The 19,013-nt window shown below is 44.9% G+C and overlaps 1 protein-coding gene across 1 annotated transcript in view; it reads right to left on the bottom strand.

Annotated features, from left to right (window-relative positions):
• LOC105478109 (G protein-coupled receptor 143) overlaps window positions 1-19,013 on the bottom strand; it is a 42,020-nt gene continuing 23,007 nt past the window's right edge. Inside the window, exons 6-9 of the mRNA XM_011735100.2 lie at window positions 18,827-18,935; window positions 16,574-16,691; window positions 14,656-14,899; window positions 1-735 (exon numbers count right to left, since the gene is read on the bottom strand). Of these exons, the coding sequence (XP_011733402.2) occupies window positions 641-735; window positions 14,656-14,899; window positions 16,574-16,691; window positions 18,827-18,935 (566 nt within the window). The 3' untranslated portion in view covers window positions 1-640. The remainder of the gene's footprint in view (window positions 736-14,655; window positions 14,900-16,573; window positions 16,692-18,826; window positions 18,936-19,013) is intronic.

Raw genomic sequence — 19,013 nt, 5'->3', positions numbered from 1 at the left:
TTCTATGTTTAGGTATGTTTAGATACACAAATACCACTGTGTTACAGTTGTCTACAGTATTTGGTACAGTCACATGATGTTCAGGTTTGTAGTGTAGGAGCCATAGGCTCTACCGTATAGCATAAGTGTGCTGTAGCCTGTACCATCTAGGTTTGTGTAAGTATGCTCTATGGTATTCACACAACAGTGATATCACCTAACGATATATTTCTCAGAACTCATCCTCATCATTAAGCAATGCATAACTGTACATACATTTTCTTTTGCTAGAAGTGTTAAGACAGAATCCAAGTCAGGCTGGGAGCCTAGTCATAACTATTTTATTTAACTACTTTCCCAAGGACTTGGACCTTACACTTACTTTACAGCCAGCCTCAGAAAACTTCCTAGTGGCAACTAAGAGGGTAGAGAAGCTGTAGAGTGGTCTGGAGGGGGCTCTTCCATTCCCACACACATATGCATGAATCATTTCTCCTATCCTAAAGGCTCTTCGGGAAGAAGCTCTAACTGGTGATGAGAGCAAGGTTTGGGGGCTGCTACACTTTGGCAGTGCAGTGATGGGAAGGTGAGAACACAGTTCTAAAGAACAAGAATTACAGAGTCTGAGGAATATGGGATCTGGACCCCCAGCACATCCCCTTCATAGGTCTCCATGGGTTGGGAGAGCAGGGTCAGCCTCATTTTTGTTGCAGGATTCACTTGCAGTGTGAATTTCAATTGTACTGGCATCAGAACCTGGAGAGGAAAAGACAAAAGACTGTGACAGTGTCTGCATCCTAACAGGTTTGTCATCAGCTTCAGAAAATGCTCAGTATTCAGTGCATGGAGTTTTTCATGTACCAACTTTGGTCAAAGTCCTAGCATTCATCTCATCTGCAAAAAAAAAAAAAAAAAAAAGAAAAGGAGGTGTGGAAATCTACATCAACTTTCCATCTACATTTTACTAAATCATTACAATGGATGAAACAAGCCCTACAGAATCATCTAGGCTAGTTGATAGGTGACTGCGGCACAGATGCTGCAGGTGACACAACTGATGGTTTAGGAAGGTTTCGGAGCCCCAGGACACATGCTGTTTGATTTAGGAGCAGAGCACACTCTTGTGACCACTGGTACAGCTTCTACTGAGGACGGTAACTCACACAACAGGGACCCTATGGTTGCCTGGCTACCTACACTCAATTCCAGGAAGTGCCCAAAGGGAGGGAGACCACCACTCTGTAAAACTACGCCACCTCCCAATTGTCTTTTCATGGACGATGCCATATGGTTTTAGCAAGTAGCTCCTCCCTGTCAGCATCTAACTCTACTCATGGAAAACTCATCTCTCAATGCCCAACTAAATACACAGTAGTACATGCCTGGTAACTCTGTCAAATTGGGCTCATTTGTTCTGATTGTGACCCTAGATAAGATGATAAAGTGACGAATGATATTTTTGTAAATACCAGAATGTATTTGTCCAAATATGCTTAGCATTCCCTTCATGAGAAATTGCTGGAGACATTTTTCTCAGGCCTGGATTTCAGGGCAGTTTGCTTCCATGCACAATGTTTTCTTTTAAATCATGAAGAATCTTGTAACTGGTCACATTTTTCTCTTTACTCCCCATCTTGAAAGCCCAAAGCCAAACTACTAATCCATTTTAACTATGTGGGGCTAATTCTACCTGGCTTTCTTTGATTTCATTGTTATTTCCTTTTGTCCTGTTTTCTTTCTCTATTAATCAATTTTCCCCTTTCTCCTGTCCTCCTTCCAGAATGTGACAAGATTTACAAAAAGCAAACACACTACAGAGAGGGAGAAAAATGTAGGCAGCAATCAGCAGTATGAAAGTTAACACCACTCCCATTGAAAGAGTAATCCTGGATGTCAGTCATCATTCTGATAGTGATAGGAGGCAGCCAAATGCCTAGGCAGATAGGGGCAGGTCTCTGGTTTGGGGTTTCAACCCCACCTTCAAGCCAAAAACAGCCTGAAGGCTGAAAGACTGGACTGCTGGTCCCAGATGAAACCTGCAACCCAAAGTGAGAACTTCTGTTCCTGTCCTTTCTCAATTGATTCTTTCTGAATAATGCCTTTTAACCAATTGAACATTCCCTTTTCCAATACTACCTAAGGCCTGCCCCTCCCCAATTCCGAGCCCATAAAAGCCCTGGACTCAGCCACATTAGGGAAACCTTCCTGCCTTCTGGTAGGGGGACCACTCCTGCATTCCCTCTCTGCTGAAAGCAGTTTCATTACTCAAAACTCCCTGCCTTGCTCACTCTTCTATAGTCAGTGCATCCTCATTCTTCTTGGGCATGGGACAAGAACTTGCGAACTGGTGTGCAAGCCAGACTTGGCCCAGGCGAGCCGGGTGGGCAGGCCGTCTGCTGCGACAGGTAGCATGGCCGAGCAAGGCCTGGGCGGGGCATCACCAGCCAGAGGTCCCCAGCTTGCAAAGTGACCAAGAATAAAATCCTGCATCAATTCCAGCAACACATCTTCCTTCAGAATCTGTGAGACCCTTTGGAACCAATGTCAGAATTATTCTTTCAATCCCCAAATATCCTAGAGTACTTGCTCCAGCCGCAACACAGGTTATAGGCTTTAAGTGGGGAATACAAAGGTAGAAGACACAGCAGAGGGTGGCCTTCCTAACAACAGATGGGGCAAGTGACTGCACTCCAAAAAGCCTCCAAAGCCCTCCACCCATGGGCCTTCCTGACAATCGCAGCTTAGTCTGTGTCCCTCTCAGTTCCCTCACACCCTTAAGCACACTGCCTCTCTCCCTCTCACTCCAGGCTTGGTCCTGCCACAGGACATTTACACCTCTCTTTTTCTGCCTGTAAAGCTCTTCTGATTTTCTCATGGCTCCTACACTTCATTAAGGTCTCAATTCTAATATTACATCATGCTCAGGGAGACTCATGATACCCTCTCTAAAACCACGCCCCTACCTCCTCCCTGGTTTTTCTTCATGGCATGTCCCACTACCTGGCTGGAATACGATGTCATTATTTGTGTTTTCCATCCTGTCTCTGCCACTAGAGCAGAGAGTCTCAGTGGACAGGGAATGTGTCTTAGTCACCATAGTGTGCCTAATGCCCCAGACAACACCTGGCATGTAGAGGATGCCCAATAAACATGGGGAATGGGTCAGTACAGTCATGTAGGTGCCTTGACAGCAACGGGATGCAGCACTAGTACCTTGGAGCACTCATTAAGACATGAGTATAAAGAAGGGCAGGAACAAGCACAATTTTAAAAGATACATGCAGAGTTTGAGAGGACATATTAAGGAACAACAACAAAAAAAAAGAAACATTAGACTTATATAGAAAAGAGGAAGTGAGAACTTGAGACATCAGGAGAGATGTGCTTGGAAAGGATTAGGGAAGCCTGAGCTATAGCAAGAGATGACAATATTACCAAGAAGGCAAGTGTGGGCTGGGCGCGATGGCTCCAGCTGTAACCCTAGCACTTTGGGAGGCCGAATCAGGAGGATCACTTGAGTGTGAGACCAGTCTGAGTAACACAGACCCTATCTCTTTTTTTTTTTTTTTTTTAAAAGGCATGATTGCATGTGCCTGTGGTCCCAGCTACTTGGGAGGCTGAGGTGGAAGGATCTCTTAAGCCCAGGAGTTTGAAGTTGCAGTGAGCTGTGATCATGCCACTGCACTCCAGCCTGGGCAACAGAGTGAGATCCCACCTCAAAAAAAAGGCAATTGCAATATGTGTCCCCCCAACACATACACATGCACCTGCCCACACACACACAAGCACTATGGGCTGTGGGAGGACGTGGCACTCAGATCTTCCTCTCAGGTTTGGATTAAGATGAGTCCTGGATAATCTTGGTCTGAGTAACTCAGATCAAGTGTGATGAGCTGCTTGAAGAGCAGGTAAAGGGATTCAGGGATGTGGGGAGGATGGATCTGGCTGTAGATCGCCCAGCCAGATCCTGAGGAGAGTCTGGGTAGCCGACAAGGATGGTGGAGAGGGCGGCTTTGTTAGTGTGGTGAACCTGCTTTTCCTGGAGCCCAGACACCAGCTGGGAAAACTTCTAAAGGAGCCTTCCAGTTCCGGAGCAACATTCTTGCTGGAAGGGGGCTGGTGGCACTTCAAAAAGACTTGATTCTAACAGGGTCACACACTGTTTATGAGGACATCTGGATTCATGGGAACTCATTTGTGATTTCTGTGGTTCTTTTCAAATAGACTCTGGGCTGGGGTGTCACATGGTGGCTTGTGATCAAGGCCTGGACTGAGGACACTCCCCCGTGACCTCACACTTTGGGACATGTTCTGGGTCCTGTGGCTTTGAAGAATTTCTAGTGCTTTCATCCTCTCCCTAGGGCTCCACAGAAGAGAATATTTACGCATGACAACTTTCTTGAAGCAAATTCTGCTGGGAGGGAGCTGCCCCAGTTCAGCCTGCCTGTGCTCAGTTCAATGAGTGCTTTCCAGCAGCCTTGAATTTCCAAGGGTTTTCTCTGCTGGTCTTAAAGGTCTCTGTGAGCAGGGAACATGCTGGCTGAGCAAGTCTCTGAGAAGATAATTCAACTAGGCTGTTGGAAGATGTTGACTAATTCCCAATTGTTGCAAAATCTGTGAAGATCTGACATCCCTGCAGGAAATGCACATCCCAGTGACCTCATGGTACCCGAGGGCCAGCCCCCTTCCTCATGGCCCCTTTAATGAGCCTTGCAAGTCCAGGCAGGTTGTTTGTATTCTCTCGGCCCCATGCAGTTCTGAGATTTGGACATACAGCCATGCACCACATAATAACCTTTTGGTCAACAACATTCCACATATATGACAGTGGTCCCATAAGATTATAATACTGCATTTGTACTGTACCTTGTCTATATTTAGCCATGTTTATATATACAAGTATTACTGTGCTACAATTGCCTACAGTATTCAGTGCAGTAACATGCTTTACAGGTTTGTAGCTTAGGAGCAAGAGGCTATACCATCTAGTCCAGGTATGTAGTTGGGTATACCCTCTAGGTTTGTTTAAGTGAACTCTGCGGTGTTCACACAGCAATGAAATTGCCTAACATGCATTTCTCAGAATGTATCTTCATCGTTAAGGGATGCATGACTGTATATTGGATGTACCTTGTGCCCTCAACTGCCTTTCTCAGATCCCCTGAAAACTTTGAAGTCCTAGAACTGAAACCCCAACCAGCGGGCACTGAGCATGAACCATAGAAAACATGACACCTGGCCCAACTCCACTTCAAGGTGTTAAATTTGATCTGGCCAGCTCAACAAAGTCCAAGGCCCTAGGGTATGTTCTCTTCCACACCCTCATAGCAACTACAGTTGATGGAGATACCAGGTGTTACTTTTAGGGAGAGGGGAAGTAACAGCAGACCACTGACGGGAAAGCTGATCTCCTAGAGCCCAAGCTGAGACTTCACGTGAGCTGGGTGGGTTTTGCAGAGGAGTGGAATAATGTCCATTTCTTGGGCAGTGTCTCAGGGTGCTACTTGGAGAATAGGCTGCTGAAAAAATTCTGTGTATGCATGGTGCTAGATAAGGGGCCTTACCATTGGGAGGGGGCTGGTCTAACAGCTTACTATAAATTTTGCAAATTATGGAGGGGAAGAGAAGTCCATGCTAACATGATGGCTTTTCAGAGGCAGTGAAAAGAAGCAGCCTTGAAAGGCAGCCCACTGAGTGCCCCAAAGGCTCCTGTTTGAAGTATGACTCCTCCTGTTCCAGAAAAGGGTCTGTCCCTCACAGGTACTTCTGCCTTTCCTACCTTCCTCCATGTGCCCACATTTATCTCTACAGCTTACTTGTGGAAACAAGCTCCAACTGGTCCAAAGCACCCCACTCTCTCCCACTCACTTGTTGCTGTCAGTATTTGAATGAATCAACAGGGCTCCGTTGAAACTATGAGAAGGTAACAGGCACGTGAAGGGGAAGGGCTGGGGCTTTGGGTGTTTGCTGTCTTGAAAGAAGTGCTTTGAAAGAACACTTATTTATATTTCAAAAGCTTTTTTATTTTTTAAATTCCATATCCCAACAGACTTCTGTTTCAGTGGGTTATTAAAATCCAGGTATACACACAGAAAAGGCTAAATAACATCCAAAGGACAACAGGGAGACAGAAATTGTGAGAAAAACAAGGGACTGTGAGAGAGAGAAAAGATTATGAGGGAGGATGATTGTGGGAAATAATGAGAATTCTGGGGAAAATGAGGAATTACAGGAGACAAAGTGAATTTGGGAAAGTGAATTCGGGAAGAGATGGGAGCTATGGGGGAGAATGGAGAACTGTGGAAGAGAATGGGGAACTGTTAGCAATAAGAGGAATTTTGACAATCACAAGGAATTAGGAGAAACAAGGAATTGTGTGAGACTTAACGTATTGTGGGAGACGCAAGGAATTATGGAAAATCATAAACAGGAAATAGTGGGGGAATTGAGCGAGAACTGTGGAAAAGAAGGAATTGTGGGAGAGATAGAGAATTGTGGGACAGAACAGAAAGGAGTGGGGAAATTGGAATTCTGGGGAGAATAATTTCCTTTGTGAGACACAAAGGAAATTTGGGTAAAGAGAATTTGTAGGAGAGACAAAATGCGATAGAGAAAGGAGAATCTTAGGCTGGGCGCCGTGGCTCATGCCTGTAATCCCAGCACTTTGGGAGGCCAAGGTGGGCAGATCACTTGAGGTCAGGAGTTCAAGACTAGCCTAGCCAAAATGGTGAAACCGCATCTCTACGAAAAATACAAAAAAAGTAGCTGGAACTACTAGGGAGCCTGAGGCAGGAGAATTGCTTGAGCCTGAGAGGCAGAGGTTGCAGTGAGCTGAAATCATGCTACTGCACTCCAGCCTGGGCAACAGAGCAAGAGTCTGTCTCAAAAACAAAAAAACAAAAAAAAAAAAGGAAGGAGAATCTTAGAAGAGAAACCATGGAGATGTACAAGAATGATGGAGAAATATGGAGGATAATGGGAAAGTGTGGAAGGGAACAGAATTTGGAGGGAGAGGAAAGAATTATGGGAAAGGACAGAATCATGGGGGAAAAAATGGTGGAAAACCGAGACTTACAAGAGAAAAAGGATTATGGGAAAGACAGGGTATTTTGGAAGAGAAAAGAAAAATGTAGAAAAAATAAGAATTTTAGTGAGAATGAGGCACTGTGAGACAGAAAGGGAATTTGGAGAGAGCCAGGGAAGTGTGAGGAATAAAAAAATCATGGGAGAAAATGGAATTGTAGGAGAGAATAGAAATTTGTGAGAGAGAGCAGAGAACAGAGAATTGTGGGAGGGAATAGGTAATTGTGGGCAATATAAGGAATTGTGGACGAAAGGAATTGTGGAAGGCAAGATATTGCAGAAAAGAGAACTGCGCCAGGCACAAAGGATTAATGGGAAAGACTAGAAAGTTATGGGAAGGTGATGAAATTGTGAGGAAAGGTCAGGAATTGTGAAGGAGAATGTTGAATTTGGGGAGAGAAATTATGGCAGAAAATGAAAAATTATAAAAGAACTGCATGTGAGACAATAGACAGCAGAATTATAGAAAAAGAGATTTGTGAAAGATAAGAATAAAAAATTGTAGGAGAAATAGAGAATCTGTGGCAAAGACAAAGATTGTTGGATAAATGGGGACTGAATGAGAGAAACAGGGAACTGTGGGAGAGACCAGAGAACCATGAGAAAGACAGGGATTGTGAGATGAACAGGGAATTATGGGAGGAAACAGAGGATTGTAGGAACGACCAAGATTGTGGGAGAAATAAGGAATTATGGGAGAGCAGGGAATTGTGTGAAGGACAGGAATTGTGGAGAACAGAGAGTTGTGGGAGAAACAAAGAAGTATGGGAAAACAAGGCATTGTGAGAAAGACAGACTTGTAGGAAACATACAGGACTATGGGTGGGAATACAGAATTGTGGGAAAGAGCTGCAATTGTGGGAAAAGCAGGAAATGGCGGGAGAGAATACTGAATCTTGGGAGAAAAGGAATTATGGTGCAGAATTAGTTGTAGGAGAAATGGAATTACAGGGCAGAGAGAATGTGGTATAGAGAGAATACAATTATAAAAGAAAGATTTCTGAAATAGAAGAATGGAGAATTGGTCAGGCACGGTGACTCACATCTATAATCCCAGCACTTTGGGAGACCAAAGTGGGCAGATCACTTGAGGTCAGGAGTTTGAAACTAGCCTGGCCAACATGGCGAAACCCCACCTCTACTAAAAATACAAAATTAGCCAGGCATGGTGGCGTGCTCCTGTAGTCCCAGCTACTCTGGAGGCTGAGGCACAAGAATCACTTGAGCCCAAGAGGTGGAGGTTGCAGTAAGCTGAGGTCGTGCCACTGTACTCACCCTGGGCAACAGAGTGAATGAGACATCATCTCAAAAAAAAAAAAAAAAAAAAAAAAGAATGGCAAATTCTGAGAGAAAGAAGAGACATGTGGGAAAGAATAAATTGTTAGAGAAATATGGTACAGTGGGAGAAACAGGAAATTGCTGGAGAAAGACAAGGATTGTGGGAGACACAAGGTATTGTGGGAAACACAAGGCATTATGGAAAATTGTGAAGCTGTATTGTGGGAGAAAAAAGCAATCATGGGAAAGATGGGGGTTGTGGGAGACTCAAGGTACCATGGGAGGAACACAGAATTGTGGGAAAGACAAGGCTTGTAGGAGATTCCAGGTATTATGGGAGATTCACGGCATTATGAAAAATTGTAAAAAGGGATTGTGGGAGAAACGAGGAATTGTGGGAAAGATTAGGATTGTGGGGGACTCAAGGTATTGTGAGAAAGAGAACTGTGGGAAAAAAAGAGATTATTGGGAAGAATGGAGAATTATGGGAAAGAGGAGGAATTGAGGGACAGGCCGGAATTGTGGTAGAGAATGGATACTTGTGGGAGAGAACAAATTAGAGTGGAGAATGGAGAACTGCAGGAGAGACAGATTGTGGTAGAAAATAGATTATAGAAGAGGCCTGACGTGGTGGCTCACGCCTGTAATTCCAAAACTTTGGGAGGCCGAGGTGGGCAGATCACAAAGTCAGGAGTTCCAGACCAGCCTGGCTAACATGGTGAAACCCTATCTCTACTAAAAATACAAAAATTAGCTGGGCGTGATGGTAGGTGCCTGTAATCCCAGCTACTCAGGAGGCTGAGGCAGGAGAATCATTTGAACCCAGGAGGCGGAGGTTGTGGTAAGCTGAGATCACGCCATTGCACTCCAGTCTGGGCAACAAGAGCAAAACTCCGTCTCAGGAAAAAAAAAAAGAACGAAAAAGAAAATAGGTTATAGAAGAAAACAGATTTTCAAGAAAAAATAGAATGGAGAATTGTGGGAGAAAACAATTGTTAGGGGAATGTTGTTGTGAGAGAAATAGGGAATTATGAGAGAAAAAAGAATTGTGAGACAGACAGGTGACTGTGGGAAAGAATGCCAAATTATGGGAGAGCCATGGAACTCTGGGAGAAATACAGAATTGGGGAAAATACAGGGAGATACACGGAATTGTGGGAGAGACAGGGAATTATGAGAGAAACAGAATTGTGGGAGAGTAGGGAGGATTGAGGGTCGAACCAAGAATGGCGGGGTGGGTGTGGTATGGAATTGGGGAGATAAAAGGCATTGTGGGAGAGACAGCTATGCTCCTTTCTGGCCATGTTCCTGGGCTCTGAATGGGCCTCGCCCCACCTGTGTGGGAACATAGTACCTGTGTTCTATCCTAACCACGACCCCTCCACTCCCAACAAGCCCTAAGCCTCAGCCTCACCGGCCCGGGCTTCTCCCCAGGATGATCCCTAAATCTTGCAAGTTTGTGTACTAGCACACTCGTCTTCCAGGAAAGATCTATACTCTTGCTCCCACCAGAAATGCCCTGCCCTTAGTAGCCACATCCCTCCTGCCAGACTCTGCCCCTTCCCTCTCACCAGGCCCCACCCCAAAACACAGTCCCAGCCAGGCCCTATAAGCTCCACCCAGGCCCCACCCCTCCTGCCAGGCCATGCCCCCCTGGCTCGCTCCCTGGAGGGAAACCAGGAGGTACCAAGGGGCTGGGTCTCCTGAGAGCCAGCGCAGGTCCAGGAGCTGGGTGCCTGCACATCTAGGGAGTCAAAAGCTGTTCAGGTGCACAATCCTCCCCTAATAATGACTCTCTTCAGGATTCTCCCAGATCCAGACACCTCGACTTGATGAGCAGAGAGTGTTCAGCAACAAGGCACAATGGTGACGGGGTGTGGAGCCCAGCTCCATCCAGCAGCTCTCCGCCTTCCTAAGCGGAGACACAGATCCCCTCAATGGAAACTGCTGCCACAATCACAAAACACGATGCATTACGTGTTTTCTCCCATGCCCAGGCACTGGGCTGGTCCTACAAGCAAACTGCAGTGTCTCTCCACTTAAAAACCTTAACTGGCCTTTCACTGGCCACCGGATAAAGCCCAAATGCCTTAGCAGAATCTTTATAAACCCTTCACCACTTCTCCAGCTTCCCGCAAGACCTCCGTACCACGCTGAGCCACAGTCGTCCCCAAACAAGACGTAGACTTCCTGTGCTAACTCAACACCGCGTCTTCCTCATCTGAATTTTCTGTCTCCTCTTTGCCCATGCTGTTCTATCATGTAAGACCCGGCCCGCACATCACCTGCTCCAGGAACTCACCAGTGTTCCAAAACCAACGTAGTCCTGCATTGCCTATGTTCCTTTAACTCTTCACAGGTTTTTAAAAATAAAAAATAGTATTGTGCTTACTTACTTGTGAGTTTCACAAATTACACTTCTCAGGAACACTCACCTATCCCGGCTAAAATGGTGTTGAATATTTGCTTAAGACGAAATTCAGTTAACTTGTGTGAAGTACTTAGTAAGTTCCAGACACCATATCAGATACTTAATAAAGCTCAATGCCAGCCTACTGGTCTTGTAGTGAAACCAAAAGCAGTAGGGTCTGAAGGGTATGATGAACAAGTTGAACTTTATCTCCATGGTCTACATAGGGAGAAGCCCATGGCTAACTTTTTTCTGTATCGGCCATAGTAATGATCAGGTGTAGCCAATAGGAAAGCGGCTCTGGTAAGGGGTTTTCCTTGACTTTATGCACAGAAGTAGTATTTGATGCACACTTAACTTACCCAAATTCACCTCTACTTAGTGAGGGGCTGGGGAGGTATGGCAGGGTGAGTAGGTGAGGATTTACATAGTCCCAGGGATCCTGCTGCCTGCAAGCTGGTAAAGCTCTGGTAGGAAAATCTGAATGACACCTGCGTTTCCCCCGCCACTGGCAGAAGGGAAGCACATTCTGGGGTGACAGGTAAGTGGCCCCAGAGACATACCCACCAGGAAAGATTTAGAAGGGATCCTAAAACTGTCCCCAAACAATACAATGGTGATGAGAGCCAAAAGTCAGATGTGGAAATATTAAAAAATGTGAGGTGTCCTAGGCAGCAAATTAATTTTAATTTCTGAATAAAAGCCTTTTTAATTCTTTTTAGATTAAGGTATGCAAATTCCTGCATAGGGTTACCATACAAAATGGTGATGACTGCATGTTATGGGCAATTTTAAGATATTCGAAGGGTGACTAGATGCAAACTTATGACCCTAACCACCACCTCAGTACCACCACCACTTTATACTTTTTTTTTTAAGAGATGGGGTCTCACTATGTTGCCCAGTCTGGACTCCAACTCCTGGCCTCAAATGATCCTCCTTCCTCAGCCTCCTGAGTAGCTGGGAATACAGGTTCATACTACCAGGCCAGGCCACTTTATACTTTTGCAGACGTTTGTTGTTAATTTTGAAAACTCAGTCTGTGCTTCAAGCTCTGTCCTCAAAAAGCCTGACAGATGTTACCTAACAATATGTCACTTGGAGTTCTGAATCGGCAGCTGCCATTTTTACAGGAATTCTTCCCACAATAAAAAAATACTGATTGCATTTCTCGTTTTTCTCAAAAGGCTTTCCTTTTGTTCTTTCCTTTTCCTCCAATGTTTTCTCCAATTGCTATTTTCATTGATTGTTCTATTATTAGAATAGAATGATTTTTTAAAATATTTTAATTTTCTCCAATAGACTGTGAGATCCTTGAGGACCAGGTTGGCACATCTCCAGTATCTCCACCCCACTCAGCTCCTAGTACACAGCCTGGTAGAGTTTTGGACAGTCATAAGTCGTTATTAACAGAATTAGAATGGGCCAGGTGCAGTGGCTGAGGCCTATAATCATAGCACTTTGGGAGGCCAAGGTGGAAGGATCATTTACAGGAGTTTAAGACCAACCTGGGCAACATAGGGAGACCCCAACTCTTCAAAATAAATTTTTAAAAAACACACACATAAAGCCAAAGAAAATTAGCAGGATATGGTGGCACCTGCCTGTGGTCCTAACTACTCAGGAGGCTGAGGTGGAAAGATTGCTTGAGCCCAGGAGATCAAGGCTGCAGTGAGCCATGTTCGTTCCACTGCACTTCAGCCTGGACAACAGAGTGAGACCCTGTCTCATAAATAAGTAAGTAAATAAATAAATCAAAGAATAGGTGTATCCATACAATGAAATATTATCAATCCATAAAAAGAATGAAGTTCTGACACCTGCTACAACATGGGTGAATCTAGAAAACAGTATCCGAAGTAAAAGAAACCAGACACAACAGGACAAATATTACACAACGCCCTTTCTATGTAAGATCCAGAACAGCAAAACCATGGAGACAGAAAGGAGATTCATGGTTGCCAGGGGCTGGGGAGAAGAGATGGGAAATGGCTCCTTGGGGACACAGGGTTTCTTTCTGCAATGATGAACATGTTCTGACTTAGATAGTGGTGACGTGTGCACAACCACTGAAATGTGCCATTTAAAGGGGTGAACTTTGTGGTATGTGAATTATATCTCAAAGTTTTTAAAAAGCCAAGGGGCCGGGTGCAGTAGCTCAAGCCTATTATCCCAGCACTTTGGGAGGCTGATGCAGGAGGACCACTTGAGACTAGTCTGGGCAACATAATGGGACCTCATGTCTCCAAAAACTAAAAAATAAAATAAACTAGGCATGGTGGTGTGCACCTGTAGTCCCAGCTACTCAGGAGGCTCGGGTGGGAGGATTGCTTAAGCCCAGGAGGTGGAGGCTGCAGTAAGCCGTGTTCCTTCCACTGTGCTCTAGCCTGGGTAACAGAGGGAGACCCTGTCTCAAAAAACAAAAACAAAAGCAGGGAGCCCTCACAGACAGCAGCCTCCAGGAATGGCTGCCCTGCTTATTTTTCTATTGGATCTTTATTTGCTTTTGCTAAAACCTCTGTGTGAAAACATCCAACCTTTGAGCGGCAGATCTAGGCAACAGCTTGCTGGAGGGAGCGGAGGTAAGGAAATGCTGATGGATTTTGTTTGGTGGTGGTGATTGGGGTGGGGTGCAGGGGACTTTTACTGTTATTTCTAGTGTTTTATTTGACTGTCAAATATCTGCTCGGCCACTTTGAAACACCAGGATGGGAATACAAAGCCAAACAATTCAAGATAACATTTTTGGCTTCATTCCCCAGATGGTATCAGTAACTCTACAGACTAACAGCAGATCCAGCTGGTGGGTTCCTCATGCTTCATGAACTATTTGTACCAGATGGAAAGTCTGTAAATACATCCTCTCTGTGTGCCTTTTAGCTTCAGCCAGAACCATCTCTTTCTCTTCGTGACTCCCAATTTCAACCAGACAATATTGTATCATGGAATCAATTCATCAGTTAGTTCATCACCATATTTTTTGGCCTTCAAAGTAAACCAAGTTTGTCACCTGAAAGTGAACCTTCCTTCAGTGTATTTGTTTGGTTTTGTTTTTGTTTTGTTTTTTTAGACGAGGTTTCACTCTTGTTGCCCCAGCTTGAGTGCAATGGCACGATCTCAGCTCACTGCAACCTCCTCCTCCCAGGTTCAAGTGATTCTCCTGCCTCAGCCTCCCAAGTAGCTGTGATTACAGCGTGTGCCACCACACCGGCTAATTTTGTATTTTTAGTGGAGATGGGGTTTCACCATGTTGGTCAGGCTGGTCTCGAATTTCTGACCTGAGGTGATCCGCCCACCTTGGCCTCTCAAAGTGCTGGGATTACAGGTATGAGCCACCACACCAGGCTATTTTTGTATTTTTAGTAGAGATGGGGTTTCACCATGTTGGTCAAGCTTGTCTCTAACTCCTGACCTCAAGTGATCCACCTGCCTTGGCCTCCCTTCAATGTATTTGAATAGTAGGAATGGAAAAGAAAATGGAACTCCTTAAGCCATTTCCAGACATCTTTCTACATATTATTTTTCTTACTCCAAATTTCAACATTATTTTGGTACACCTCATGACGGGATTGTGTGGTATTTGTCTTTGGTTTTGTATTTGTGTGCATTTAGCTCAGACAACATCTGGAAAAAAATCACATTTTTAGATCCAAGCTAATTATTCTGAGACACTGGTTGTGAACTGGGGGCCAGTGTGGTTCCCCAAGAGACATGTCAATGTCTGGAAAGAGTTTTGGTTGTCACAATTGGGCGAGTGCAACTGGCAGCTAGTGAGTCCACATGAGGGGTGCTGCTAAACACCGCACCATGCACAGGGCAGCGCCTGGGAAAAAGAATCCTCTAAGGCTTTCCAAGGGGAGCCCTGGGACCCCAAAGTCTACCTGCTGTGGCAAACAGGGCATTACCTTCAGACAGCATGCTCAGGGCTTCATCAGAAGTCTGCCCACCCACTCGAGACACCTTCTTGGAAGCAGGGTTTTCCTGGGGCACCCGGGAGTCCAGCGGGGATGGGTGAGCCCCATCAGCAGCCGAAGTGGTCAGTGATTCCCACTGGATCTCCTTCCTGGGAGACTGAAAACCCAGGCTACATCCTGTCCAGCCATAGAAGGCCAAAGACAAGAGAAATCCCTGGGCTGGATTCAGGATTCCCTGGAGAGAGGACAGAAAGACACATGGCAGTCAGCGCAGTGTGGCAGGAGTCAGAGCCCTGGGCTGTCACAGAGTGACACACTCCCCTCAGGATGCCCACAGGGCTGGGCTCGCTTGGAAGTGACCATGGGTTGGCTGGTGACTGGTTGACTGGTTGGTGGGTTGGTTTGGGGCAAGATGAAGATTGGCCACAGTAGGTGCTGTACCTTCGAGGGTGCCTGAAAGTAGAGGGGGGTGGGGAAAGGAGAGGGCGGGGAGGAGCTGGAGTAGAGAAGGGAAGAGAGGGGACAGAGGATGAGAGAGAGGAGGGAAGGCAGGAGAAGGAGAAAGTGGGAGGGGAGGGTGGGGGAGGAGAAGAGGGCAGCAGTGGGAGAAGGGGAGAGGGAGTGCTGTAGCACAGGGACTGAACAGCCAGCTCCTCCTGCAGCCTGGGGGCCTCTGTTCTCCCCAGTTTGCCACCCTGTGCTGCCAACGGAGCACTTGATGTAATAAAGGTTCCTGAGGCTCAGACGGAGTCTGGGAAACATCCCTCCACTCGTGTGTGCTGAGGACACATAAAGTTCACCAGAGGAACCCAGCCAAGCTCCAAACCACATGCAGTGATGGAAGGGCCAGTGCTGGTTCCATTTGAAAGTCTTTGTGAATGAGCCTTTCCCCATTTCAAAAACAATATAAATATGGATTCTGTGTAGCACAATATGCACCTCCCTGCCAACAACACGTGTGCATTTCTTCTTATAAAGGTGAGAGAATGACAGCACTGGGGCAGCCTGCCCATGGGACTTCTACCCCATCATTCTCTTCATGTATGTCCATCCAATACGTGTATTTTTTTCTATTTCTTTTTTTTTCATTGTTTCCTCATTGAAAAAAGATAAACATGTTTTTCTTTAGTTGTAATTGGTATAATTGTATATATTTGATTTCCCAGTTAATACCAGAGATTTCATAATCATCATTTTTAACATCTGAGTAATATTCCATCAAGATGAAAGACCATAATTTACTTAACCATTTTTCTTTCTTTCTTTCTTTCTTTCTTTCTTTCTTTCTTTCTTTCTTTCTTTCTTTCTGTCTGTCTGTCTGCCTGTCTGTCTTTTTTTTGAAATCTGGGTTGCCTATAATGCTTTACAATTATGAAGGATAATGCTACCAGGAATATATCCATCTGTGTGGCTTTTTCATGGTCTGAAACATTCCTTCAAGATCCGTGCTCTGATATTGAGAGACTGCCAGGAGCTTTGATACACTGCGCCAAACTGATTGACCAGAGTTGAAGCATTTAATAAGGATCCCAACAACAAACAAAGCAGCCAGCTAGCACACTAAGGCCAGGAGCCTATTTAACTCATTCTGTATTTAAATACAATATATTGTACTTCTGACTGCTTCTTTTTCTTCTGATTTTTTTTTTCAAACAGAAAATGTTAAATCTAGATAATTAAAAAAAGAGATGGGGTCTCCCTACATTGCTCAGGGTGGTGGCATACACCTGTAGTCCCAGTTACTCAGGAGGCTGAGACGGAGGATTGTTTGAGCCCAGGAGTTTGAGGCTGCAGTGAGCTATGGTCGTGCCACTGCTTTCCAGTCTGGGTGACAGAGTGAGACCTTGTCTCTAAAACAAATACATTAATTAAAAATTAACTAATTAAAATACGATACAGATTGACCTACCATAATAAACCATGTGGTCTTGGCTGCAGTTCTGACAGGTTTCAAAGAACCTCCATTGATATCTGTTTGCATCTCAAGATAGAATAAAAGGCTTTCATTGATGATATTCGACAACCAACTATTAGAAAGAAAATGGCAACAAGTAAAGAGAACATGCAATGAAACTCGTTTTTAAATGCTGGGGAGTCAGAGAAGAATTTCTACCAAGACCTAAAAGTACTAACTCTCGGTACAGACATGGCCACTTCTGCAGTAAGAAACTAAGAGGGCCAGGTGCAATGGCCCCCTCCTGTAATCCCAGCACGTTGGGAGGCTGAAGCAGGAGGACTGCTTGAGCCCAGGAGTCCGACACCAGCCCGGGCAACATAGTGAAACTCGTCCCTACAAAAAATAAAAAATAAAATTAAACAGGTGTGGTGGTGCACACCTGTAGTCCCAGCTACTTGGGAGGCTGGGGTGGGAGGATCACTTGAGCCCCGGGAAGATCACTTGAGCTCAGGAAATCAAGCCTGCAGTGAGTTATGAATGTGCCACTGCACTCCAGCCTGGGGGACAAAGTGAGACCCTGTCTCAAAAAGAAAAAGAAAGAAGTGAAACTAAGAGGAACCGGCACACTAAGAATTTAATTTAAAAAATAAATTCGTTTTCTCAGTCTAAAGCACAGATCAGCAAATCCTTCCAAGGGTAACACTCAACACCACATCATGGTGTAAGGTTCTAGCACTATATCAAATAACCCAGAATTCATTCTTTGAAGAACAATATACAGTTTTGATGGAGATCAAAACAATTTTTTCTTGACTTATTTTAGCATTTTTCAATGTTATTTTAGGTGGCTCAGTGAAATATGAAATGTTGAACTGAGTGTATTTTTAGTAGGAGATGATTTATATATCTCCAAGAAAGGTGTCCAAACAAAGCTCATATCAGATGAATTATTATTACTATTATTTTTTAGAGACAAGGTCTTGCTCTGTCACACAGGCTGGAGAGCAGTGGCATGATCATAGCTCACTGTAATCTCGAACTCCTAGGCTCAAGTGATCCTCTTGCCTCAGCCTTCCAAGTAGCTGGGACTATAGGCATGTGCCACCATTCCTGGCTAATTGTTGTTATTGTTGAGTGGGAGGTCTCACTAAATTGCCCACAATGGTTTTGAACTCCTGACCTCAAGGAATACTCCTGCCTCCAACTACTAAAGCGTGAGCTACCACGACCAGCACAGGTGAATTTTTAACATCACAAGTACTTGCCCTGTCCTGCAAGGTACTGATTCACCACAGTGCAGCATGTTCTGATTCCAGTTTTGTTTGTTTGTTTGTTTGTTTTTGCATTGGTTACAGGTCTATTTTCAAAGTATCCACCTGAAAGGTTTGGACAGGATACCAGTGGTGGGGAAAAATGAGGAGAGACAAACTGCTCAGGCCGTTCTCCAACCTTCTTGACCAAAGACGTGTCCTTGCCCCTCTGTCAGGTACAGGAATTCTGGTGTCAGGAGTGAGGCAAATGGGTGAGTTTATAAAGCATGACCAGCTGAGTGTGGTGGCTCACGCCTGTAATCCCAACACTTTGGGAGGCCGAGGCAAGTGGATGACTTGAGGTCAGGAGTTTGAGACCAGCCTAGCCAACGTGGTGAAACCTCAACTCTACTAAAAATACAACAATTAGCTGGGTGTGGTGGCGTACACCTGTAATCCCAGCTACTCGGGAGGCTGAGGCAGGAGAATCACTTGAACCTGAGAGGTGGAGGTTGCAGTGAGCTGAGATTGTGCCATTGCACTCCAGCCTGGGTGACAGAGTGAGACTACTTGGGAGGCTGAGGTGAGAAGATCACTTGAGCCCTAAAGATCAAGGTTGCAGTGAGCTGTGATTGCGCCACTGCACTCCAGCCTGGGTGACAGAGAAAGACCTTGTCTCAAAAAAAAAAAAAAAGCATAAACAACCCCTTTGTTTTGGTTAACCCCAGCAATGCACATGGTTGGGACATTTCAAAACTAAATTTGGGTGTTTGTTTTCTAAGGGCTTTATAAATAATTTGAGTAGATTTCAATGTTTTTCCAGAAATTCATGAATTTTGGACTTGCTCCCCTGTCCTCTGTGCCTTTCCTTAAAGGGCACCTAGCACAGTCTCAAAGATTTCCTTCCCAAAGGCTCTTCCCTTTGGAACTTCCAGTCACACATGCAACATGGCAAGTTGTTTCCACAGCCCTTCCCACTGGCAATAAAAATATACATATATAGAAGAAAAGTTACCAAATAATTAAAACCAGCATTATCTTGAAAAATCGGATCTTGATAACAGCTCCCATCCTTCTCTCGTTCTCCGTGTAAATGCCTTGTCTTCCTTTAAGTAAAGAGGCCACTGTGAAGAACAGAAGGAACTATGTGTGGTGTTCATTATTCATGTTTATGGAGTGACAGAGAAGGCAATGGAAGCAGG

This window comes from Macaca nemestrina, chromosome X (assembly GCF_043159975.1).
Source record: "Macaca nemestrina isolate mMacNem1 chromosome X, mMacNem.hap1, whole genome shotgun sequence".
In the NCBI taxonomy this organism is placed as follows: Eukaryota; Metazoa; Chordata; class Mammalia; order Primates; family Cercopithecidae; genus Macaca; species Macaca nemestrina.
The sequence above is the reverse complement of the archived record's forward strand: the minus strand, read 5'-3'. Positions and strand labels throughout refer to the sequence as shown.